Source organism: Cynoglossus semilaevis, chromosome 15 (assembly GCF_000523025.1).
Source record: "Cynoglossus semilaevis isolate Cse_v1.0 chromosome 15, Cse_v1.0, whole genome shotgun sequence".
NCBI classification, from domain to species: domain Eukaryota; kingdom Metazoa; phylum Chordata; class Actinopteri; order Pleuronectiformes; family Cynoglossidae; genus Cynoglossus; species Cynoglossus semilaevis.
Genome location: NC_024321.1, coordinates 13,125,755 through 13,136,690, shown reverse-complemented (window position 1 = coordinate 13,136,690; position 10,936 = coordinate 13,125,755). Strand labels below are relative to the sequence as shown.

The following is a 10,936-nucleotide window of genomic DNA, read 5'->3' as shown; positions in this document are numbered from 1 at the left end:
GAGAGAGAGAGAGAGAGAGAGAGAGTGTGTTTTGCTCAATTGTTTTCGTACCATGTGTTTGTTTTGGCGATTTTGTCTTTCTGTGACGACTTTCTGTTCTTGTTATTATTCTTGTTATTTTGGATCTATTTGGAACCGTCGTTGTTGTCCTGCAAGTCTAGCTACTGTCATGGGAAAAGTTAGCCTACCTTCATTGAAAACATTTGTTTTTTATTAGCACAAGACTTTTTTGATCATTTACACGTCTATGAATGTCAGTTAAGATGAAGGTCAAAGTGAGTGACATTGTAACAGATCAATGCTGAAGGTGTCATTAATGAACTGTGTTTTCTCAGAAAATATTAACTAGCTGAACTGAACAATGTGACTGAACTGGGAATGTCATTTATTTAAGATAAAACAACATACTCAAATGAGGAAAAATTCTATATATAGTAAATATATAAAAACAGGCTACAATTCTGAGATTTGTTGCAGCGCTATTGGAAACAAAAGTTCTTAATAATTCATTGCTCAAAGTCCCGTTAAAAATTACTGTAAAAATTACTGTACTAATGGAAAATACGTTTAATAAAATTTACAGTACGCTCCACATTCTGCCTGACGGGCATTCCTCCATTACTGTCACATGCTGCTACCTAGTGGAGGTGGTGCAGTATTACAGGCCAGTTAAACGTAAAGTCCATAAATGACAATAACAAACAAGAGTCTTCTGAGGTTCAGATAGTGACCTTGTTGCTCAGACTGTTATCAGCAGTCTTCAGGCACAGGGCCATACATCAGCCTTGACACACACACACACCTCTAAAAATAAACAACGTGTGTCGACCTCACACGTGTTTTCTTTTTTTTTTTTGTCTGATAACAAAAAAACACGTCCATGATTTACGTTGGTGTGTGAGACGTTTTCTTAGAACCTCTGTTTCTACAGAAGACACGGGGCAGTGGTTGTGTTAAAAAGCCTTTCTTTATTTATGTACAATATAAGACACTTGTAACACTGGAACTATCCAGAATGACAGTTTATGTATTTACAAATATTTACAAACATTGGAAAAAATACAATTTATGGTTAAAACAGGTATCGACAATTCTGCTTAAAAACACATTTAATTTCACACAAACTTTTATAAAAAGTTGTTAAACAAGTAAATGTTGAACAGTTTAAAATACCTTTGAGTCGATCCCTTAAACTCTACAAAATATACTGGTGATGCGTTTGTGCTGCAGGTGTGTAAAACGTATTGGTATATACTCTGCATTGTATTGCTTTAATTTGTGCTTTGCTTGCAAGCAAACATTTTATAGGCGTTTGTACTGGTGACATAAAAACACCAGTTCTAAGAGTCAGCTGAATGATATGAATAATATGAATGTAATATGAATGTACCGACCTACAGAAAACATGTTAAACGTCACTTTTGTGGTGTAAACATTTTGTAATTGGTATTTTTACTGACCCACTTACGTTTGGCCCATACCTGTTCTCGAAAATGGGCCACATGTGAATTAATATTATTTATTCTGATATTAACAAGAAATGTCATATTACAGGTTTGACCCTAGCGACCTAGTTTTATTTGTCAACTAGCTAGCTCCTTCTCTTGCCAAAATGCTACCTACTTAGCAATCTTGTTGACAAAATGGCTTCCGTTTAATACCTACTTCCAACTGTGGAAGTTGGTAAAATGTATTAGAATTCATATCAAGTTTTTATCTCAGATTGAACCAATTATACTGTATTGCATCAGTCTTAAAGTGAGCTGCTGCCAGCAGTGAAATACGTTTCTTCAGTTGTTCTATACGTTTCTGAAGAACTGTAGAGACATTTCATAGGTCAGAAACATGGTGGCGCTCATTGGGAATCCTCGAATGGCATTAACAGACACTCCACGGAAGAAAACCTGCACAGACACAAATACCGTATTTAGTGACAAACGTTACAACCTGCACTTTTTTACCTTCCAGACCTTTTAAAGCAACATGTTTGACTTTCATAACGTGGAGGTCCAGTGGCTATTCTACATTCTGTGAGCACACTGCAGTTCACACATCTGGACATCACACTGTCAGCAGCTCTGTTTTCAGGCCAAGCCATGAAGTTTTCCCATGAGATGGTTATCAATAAATCTTAATAATAGCGTCATTTTTCTACATGAGAGCTGTCTGAATGCTGAGGTTTGATTTCTTGGGAAACAAGTGGTGCAAGACTCCTTGAAGGAGTTTGATTCCTGACAAATGTTTCATCAGGGGTGTATTAAGTTTTCTGTTTCACTTTTGTAAAGTGACACCATCTGCTGCATCAACTGATACAGTCGGTCAGCCGAGTCTAGTACTTTGCATGATGAAAAAATACTTTTGAACTGTTGACAGTTTTAGTATTTTATAGTACTAAGTGATAATGTTTTCCACATCAGTTATTCCACAATAAGTTAGATATATTTTTTAATAGTAGTCGGAAACGACACTCACGTGAATCCCTTCTGTCTTGTAGCTCTGGATAATGCAGTCTAATATTCCCTTGTACTTCCTCTGTAGCTGAGCGTCGGCCTGAATCCGACTCTTCACCACGTCAGCAGGGGTAGCAGTGACCCAGGAAATGGAGCCTGAGCGGGAGAGAAGGGAGAGAACAGTTAAAATACATGATTGAAACATTTGAAAGATTAAATATATTATACAAAATTAAATCATACTTTAGTCTATTTCATTGTAATAAAATATTAAATATATATTTATTATACCTAGGTATTATATTTATCGTATGTATACATATGTGTGTGTGTACATACATATATGTGTGTGTGTGTTGAACATGACACACTACAGAAACAGACTTCGGTGAAGCCCAAACTAACTGGCGGGTACTAATGTATCACTCAGGTGATGCTATCAATGCTACCAGTTATTCATTGATGCAGATATATAGCTGTGGAAAAGTACTGGCAGTTAGCACCACACTGGCTGCTGTTACAGGGGGTGTGGCTTAGCTAGATATCCAATGACTCCAGTGACCAAATACCAATGTTTTCTGTTTTTTTTTTACTTCAGGAAAGAGAGGAAAACACTGTAATAAAACGCAACATAATTGCTCCCTACAGTTTACTAAGAACGTAATTATCCAGTTAATGGTTTACATGGTATATGGATGGATTACTGAGAGGCCTCCTCTGTTTACTCACACACACACACACACACACCAGCCATGTGTTTGGCCATAAATTCACCCTGAAAAAGGAGCACACACTATTTAAGCCACAAGGATACACCTTCACCTACAGGAAATACTCCTCAAGGTTAGATGAGTTCAATATATTGCAATGTTTTTACAGGTCAACAAAAAGAAGTACTTGCAGTACACTGAAATTGCAAAGCCACACACATTTACAATTTACAGGTTGTACCTAAGAAAAATAAAATCGAATGTAACATTTTCACCATCATTTTGCAGATGACACACTGTTTTATAACAGCTTCAATCAAGACAATGTAAACTGATAAAACTCTATTAAAAAAAACTATAGTTGTTTGTGTTATGTCCTTTATGTCCTTGACTGTAAAATCTTTTTTTTTTATTAGTGGCACAATATTCTTTGAACAAGTTACACATGGCAAGATGTGACTGCAAAGAACTGTTGCTTATTGTGATGTCATCATTCTTTGTCTTTTTTTTTAACTAAACTGTTAACCAACTGTAATTACATTGTTGATATCATGATTTAAAGGGACTTGTTTTATATTATATTGATATAAGTTAAGCTGGTCAACAGTTACCTGCCAGTCCTCCAGCGAGCCATATGGCACAAGGATGAGGGTTGGATGAAGCATCTGGAGTCAGCAGGTTACAAAACATGGAGTATGGAATGAAATAGAGGGTGTATCCTGGAATGTCTCTCAGGATCATGGCCCCGGCTCCCCTGTACAGACCCGGGAGGCCCTCAGTCTGAAGAATGCTGCTGATGCAGTGGATTGGTCCGCGGTAGAGTGTCTGGCCTGAGAAGTCGACGGATCGCAGAGGGATGTTGGAGCCACTGGATATGTTGCCAGCAAACTGCACGTTCTCTGAAGGGAACCAGTGAAAGATGTTTGTGATTATTCGTGATTTTGGTGGCACTTGGGTTCAGATCTATTTCCATGTGTAAAGGGCTACACACTAACTACAAACAAATGACAAATATTTTATGGCCTCGTCCTACTGATGTCTTGGTCAGGGTTTTAACCTCAGTTTTATTACTTTATAATGTGTCTTCACTGTACATAAAACTCCAGTCATAAAAAGGTGAGACATTTAAGAACTGATTAGCTACATAACAAATTTGTGTCCTGAAAGAAATCATTCACAGACAGATCTTCAGTGCTTTACATCCTACATCACAAGCTAACAGGCCACTGTGACTTTCAGTTTTGAGCTCGACCAGGTGCAAGTTTAAAAAGTTTGAGTGTATCTAAGTGGATGGTTTTGTCTTTAGAATACTGGAGATTGGTGTCTAAAATAAAACGCCACAAATGGACTTCCTGCAATACCTGCGAGAACAGCCTGCGTCTGCATCTGCAGTCTGATCTTAACCAGGTCTACCGGCGCCCCAATGCTCACTGACATCAGTCCCGTCAACATACTGGCCACAGTCAGGTCCAACATGCCACAGGGATGCCGTACGTCACCATAGCGATACTTGCTTATGAGTCTCTGTGTATTACTGAAGAAGCCAAACACGGCTGAGTTGTAAAGAGTAATGCTGGCCAATGGAAATGACATGCCCTTAAAAAACCCTGAGACCTGAGAAAAAAAACACAGGAATATAATTACAGACTTAACACAAAGTGGGATTAAAAAACTATCAGTTTAAGACTTTGTTTTTCTTATACTGGGCCAAGTAGTTTTCCCTGTGTAAAGTGTTTGCTTTGAATAGCAGAAGCATGAAAGGGAGAGAATATGGGAGTCACGATAAATACAGCTGTTGACAAGAAATGTGACCACAGTGACTATATCACGTTTTATACTTTATATTCACCTACTGCATGCATGTCAGAGTTTAGTATTGATTGAAGTGATATCATCTGAGTTGAAAACTCAAGTTTCAGTACTGTTGTTTGAATTTTACTTTAACCGCCACCAGGAGGAAATCTTCAGTGTTTAAAAAAGAAAGTCAAAAACCAAGAACAGAAAACTGAAAAACAAATCTGCATTTAATCAGAGTGGAACCAACAATCTGCTTGTGAGTTTCTTTTCTCCCAGTTCCTCAGAATTGTCCACATCCAGAATTTTCCAAATTCCATATCCAATTTTCTGTGCCAAATGCTTTAAACCAGAAATATTGGACTGTTATGTTGATTCTTGCATAAGAAAAAAAGTTACTTTTACATCCACTCCAGAAAATATAATTTTCATCTTTACAACATGATTTTTCTTTTTTTTTTTGCACTTTTGTATTTACCGTTTCCTTCCTGTAGATGGTAAGGATGCAGTGAAACATGTTCTTGTAGCCTTGTCCTGCCTGGAGACGAGTCTGCATAGACAAAACCAATCTTAAATATTTGAACTGTTAGCATTCCAGACCAGGTAAAACTAAATGTGTTAAGACCGATTAGGTAAACCTGTAAAAAAAATTCAAATGCACACCTGATGATCTCACCAAAGCTCAATTTGGGGATCACAGCAGAAGTGAACCAACAGCAACTGTTTTAATCCATGTTAAACATATTCACTTTATTCATTCATTCAACAAAGTAGGAAATTGGCAAATAGCTCTCCTCACCAAGTATCCCAAAACCTAAACCAGCAGACACATTTGTTTTTATTTAAAAAGTACTTTCTACTTATTTTTTTTCTTCTAACAAAAAAGCAGCAACAAACAACAACAATAAATAATGAAATCACACATTTGGGCCTTCATACCTTGACTGTGTCCAGGGGGTGGCCCACAAACACACTGGAGGCACCTGTAGCAAAGGAGAAAGAAAAAAAAAAACAGATACAAATGAGAAGAGGAATGATCTGAGGCAGTAAAAAACAGACAACATGGCTGGGCGTGACTGTGAAGGTTTAACAACATCAACATAACCTTTTCTGCCCACAGCATTGTCAAATTTTTTGTTGGCAAAATCTGGCAACCTTTAATGGTGACAATGAAGCACACAAACTCAACTTGTCTTCTCTGAGATTACCTCTGCTTTAACCAGGCCAAAGCCATTATTCCCTCAGTGTCATCATTAGCTTCCCTATATTTTCACCCTTTGGACAGAGTGTGTTGGCCTAAAAACATCTGTATAATACTGTATATCCATTCACATAGTTAACAAACAGTGAAAGGCCCCTGGTTATTGATAGCATGTCACCACCACGCCATGAACATGACACTTGTGATGATGATGTTGTCTTAGCATTGGCATCTGACGTGTGATCAAAGTTCTGGGCGTCACACTCAGCTGTGTTGGCAATGTCTAAGTCTTTATTTAGCTGTTGGATCATGTTAATATGTATTCATTTTTTATGTTATCAGGTTTAAGCTGTAGTGCGTCAACATGTCTAAGAGTACAAATATTCCTTTCACATGTTAATATTTGCACAAGGGATGACTTGACTTTGTATCACCAACATCCCAGGTCGATTGTCACTACAGTGAACACACTGGTCTATTAAAAAATGTGGTTTCAACTTTCTGCCTCACAAAATATTACTATATAAAACCACTATCAGTCTAAGACTCCTTTAAATTATCGGTTTTTGGTTACATTGTTATATTTAAACATGAAATGACTTAAATGCTCTTAAATATTCTATATACTATTGTTTTCTCATGTTTTAATTTATTTACTTTTATGCACATTAACATGTTAAAAATAAGGTTTGATAGCATATGTGGTTTTTTGGACTGAGCTTTTCTTTGCTTTTCATTACTTCCAAAATTGTTAGATGTATTTATTTTTTCCTCAATATAGCTAACATTTACAGATATTTTGGGTTAAAATAATGTGATGTTGTTGTTTTACCTCTATTATAATCCATTTGAACATGCACTTGTATATATATTATTTCTCTTTTTTGTTTGTTGTTTATCAAACATTTTTCTTTTCTGTTAATATATTTGATCTTTTTTTTTTAATAAAGTCACTAAGGTTTAGTGCTTGGGGAGCTCGTCGAACTGGAACAGCATGTAGCCTATTATTCATTCTTTCTTGTGTAACGTGATTTGTATTTCACTATATTATAACATAGCTATGTACTGGCTTTTGTGAGCTGTGAAAGCCCTGGTTTAGAAACTTAAAAAAAAAGATGTTTATTTCCCCCCCTTAGGAGTTATTTACTGGGGTAGGGGAGGGTGACAGGAAGGGTGAATGTGGGAGTTAGAGGGTAGGGGGGCCTCATTTCTGTGAAGACCCTCATTGTTTGTTTGTTTATCTGTTGATAATTTTACTTGTGCGCTGTTGCATAAACATTGCTGGGTGAACAACTCAAACAACAGTCACTTTTATCATTTGCTTTTGGAGAAAACAAAATACGAGTAGAAAACACCTGACATTAGTGCAGAGATACCCCGTGCCCCGTTACCCCTGCACCCCCACCGATTCTCAGCAGGCAAAACAAGAGGTAAATCGTAAGCACTCTATGGACTCACCTCCGATCCATCCTGCAATAAAATCATCCACCTGGAAACCCATTTTCAACTCAATCTGAAAATCGTTGCCGCTGCGTCTGCATCAGTCATCCACAAATAAATAAATAAATAATGGTAACGAAACAACAAGGGCAGGAATAAACAGTAAATAACGTACGGGAGACGAAGCTGCTGCAGCTCTTCTACTGAACGAACCGAAACAAACGATAGCGACGTTAGAATGAAGTGATGAAAACCTAATGAGATTGAAACGAATGAGAGCTTTGATAAAAACACAAGCTCAGAAGGCTGTAGGTTAGGCAAATCGACATCCAATCGGAGAGCGAGCTTCACTTTGTGGCTGGTCCCGTTGTCCAATCAGCGACCACCTCTGAGAAAATCTAATCGCTCTTTTATGAGACAGCGCCCACATGGAAATGAGCCACGAGGAGATAATACACACACACACACACACACACACACACACACACACAGATGTTGTGTCTTAAGCCTAACCTTCTGTTGAGTGGTTGATGACATAGATGGTCTTCTCCATATTATTCTCTGTATTTTGGATTAATTATGTCTGTCTGTCTTCTCTGGTCTTTCCACCCAACCATCTTTGTCCACTTATCCATTATCGGGTTGCGGGGGACATGTTTATGGTTCAATGTTGTATTAAGTGTGAATGGTATGTTTCAGATTTATTCAATTGAAAATGTAAATGTGGAAATATGAATTTTACCTGCGTACCACTAGAGAGCGCTCAGTTGGACCCGTACCTCAGTTTGAGAACCACTACAATACCAACAAGTAATCATACACTTCTCATGCCTTGTTTCACAATATAAATAGTTGTAGAAGAACAAACAAACACAAAGATGTTTAATTAGACAAAGCTGAATATTTTGAAGATGTGACAGCTCAGTGAAGTGAAGTGCAAAAAGACTGATTTAATTCAGGGTGTGGTTTAGGTTGCGTCAAACATTTTGAAAACTTGCTCCTATTTGTATGTCTCTGCCAGTGTCAGATGACAAGTTGGGGATCAGTTCCTTCCACATGGGCCAGTACAAATTTAACTTTGATTGACATACACTTCTGATCTCTGTGCACGGTTCAAATACACCTAACCCCCGTCCATACTCAGCTGGGGAGAGATTAAATTGATAGTCTTCTCCTTTACCATCAGAGCCACTTTGATATTTCAGTTCTGAGGGCTGCGTTGAGCCACTGCAAACAAGAATAAATGCTACTGTAACCTCATTTTCATGTCCATACATGGAGTTGTGGTTTGTTTGTGAGCTAGTTTGCTAATGATGCATTTCATATTTTTACATCCTGTTCCTTCCAGTAACACATTAACACCCAACTAGAATAGAACCAGAACCTTGTGGTTGGAGGATGACTTTTGAAAATGTACCTTTGATATTGTGTGTGTGTATGAGTGTTTGTGTGTGTGTATGGGTCTTTGTGGGTTTAATGAACCCTCAGTGTCCATAACCATGTGTCCTCAGGTTAAATAAATGTCATCTCTTTCACAACCTCTACAACACAACAGCACATGTCACGGGTGTGTGTGTGTGTCTGACATCGGTGTCACTGGTGGGGTCCTCACTCTGGCCTCTGATTGGACCGTTGGGACATGTGTGTTTGGCATTGATAGTGGACAAAAGGTTGATTTTTAGCCCGAGAGGTGATACAGGGCTACCTGAATTGAGAGACAAGCGTTGTTTTATGTTGTCTTGAAGTGAGGGGAGAACACACCTACACGTGACAACAGTGTTTATAGCTCTGTTTATGAAAAAACAAGGCATTCAGGAGAAAAATATAAGTAAAATACAAGACAGCATTCACAATTACCCCATCCTATTTTTCCATACATACATATATATATATATATATATCTTTTCATTTCTAAATAAACGGTAACTCTGTGTTATCCTTCAGATACACCTGCCATGCAAGTTTATTGTCTCTTAATTAAAAATTAGTATAATTAATAATACATTTGTCATTTTGAGATTGATAAAATAAATCATTTTTGTTTAAAAAATGTTTAAAAAAGGACAGGAAAATAGCAAAATCAAGAAATATTCACTTTGTGTCAATCCTACATTTGTTTCCACCCACAGGGGGCGTTATTACATTGGTGACTAGTATATTACACTTTCCCCATCTATATGCGTCATCGTTGTTATCAAACAACAACGTTAACATTCGTTTTCGTTGAAGACCAGGTAAAGTCCAGGTAAAGTCCAGTAATGTCCTGTTGAGAGTTCATTGATTGGCAGTGAGTCTGTTTGTAGAGTGACTGACCGCAAAAAAACCCTGTGTTTATGTTGCTAATGTGTGAGCTCAGGTTACTTCTTGTTGCTAAAGTGACCTGAGAACAAATATTTTGTCTTTTAGAGGGACGTCTCTAATTTAAATAAGTTTGATTGATTGAAGAATTGATTTCACACCGATCTTAAATGGACATTCTTTTCGACTCAGGAACTATTCACTTTGCCACAATGTCCACAAAGAACACTGCTGCCACCATGAACGTATATTGGTTTATGTCTATTTTGTATTTATATATATATAAATAAATAAAAGCTGCTATCCTTTGACAAATCATCTAAATACATGGTGAATGTAATACACAAACAATTAAGATTTTGGAAAGCTATCAACAGTGAAGAAGGAATATTACAAATTATGTTCCCTGAAATTACAGTAAAACCAAAACAACAAAATGCAGTCCTGCCAAAAGGGGGCACAATAGCCCCACATTTGATTCATCTAATTGTACCCCAGTATCAGCCTTTTCAATGTCAAAGTTTCAATTACAGAACGACCTTTGTCACCTCAGCATTCACGTCACGGAACTTGAGATTCGGACAGAATTCCTAAAGGGTTCCCAGTAAATGTACCTGACCTCATTGTGGGCCCACACATGAGGGTGCACACACACACACACACACACACACACACACACACTAACACTCAAAGGTATGTGAGTAGAATGCAAATGTGCTAGAGCAGGAGCTTTATAAGGTTGAAAACACTGGGAAATGAAACAATATGTTCTGTGTTTAACAGAACTTTCTGAGGCTCCTGAGCTTTGGTATTTACAAAATCACATTTGTTTTAAATCAATGTTTTGGGAACGTGATTTATAAAAGCACAAAAACATTTATTTTCCTTCGCTTGGTGAGTTTCTACTCAAACATGTAGCTTATGTACTCTTATGACATTTAGTAAACTGTTTACATGATGGATTCCCTACCAGACACAGGGTTGTAATCCAGAAGACGAAGAACAGAATTACACTGTGAAGCAGCTTTGTTCCACCAGCTTTA

At 37.5% G+C, this 10,936-nt stretch overlaps 1 protein-coding gene across 3 annotated transcripts; it reads right to left on the bottom strand.

Annotated features, from left to right (window-relative positions):
- Positions 1 to 948: 948 nt before the first annotated feature.
- On the bottom strand, positions 949 to 7,893 carry slc25a48 (solute carrier family 25 member 48). 3 transcript variants are annotated; one of them, XR_003052011.1, is made up of 9 exons: positions 7,614 to 7,893; positions 5,894 to 5,937; positions 5,433 to 5,504; positions 4,522 to 4,774; positions 3,772 to 4,059; positions 2,473 to 2,606; positions 1,756 to 1,904; positions 1,684 to 1,689; positions 949 to 1,105 (listed from the first exon to the last, which is right to left on the bottom strand). XR_003052011.1 is itself a non-coding variant. In XM_008327225.3 (8 exons), exons 2-8 carry the CDS (start codon positions 7,654 to 7,656, stop codon positions 1,800 to 1,802), a joined length of 939 nt encoding a protein of 312 aa, XP_008325447.1. In that variant the 5' UTR covers positions 7,657 to 7,690; positions 7,771 to 7,887; the 3' UTR covers positions 949 to 1,799. The 3 variants fall into 3 exon arrangements, 2 of the variants coding, with proteins under 2 accessions (XP_008325447.1, XP_016894729.1); XM_008327225.3 differs by having other exon boundaries at positions 949 to 1,904; positions 7,614 to 7,690; positions 7,771 to 7,887; XM_017039240.2 differs by having other exon boundaries at positions 949 to 1,904; positions 7,614 to 7,892.
- Positions 7,894 to 10,936: the final 3,043 nt, after the last annotated feature.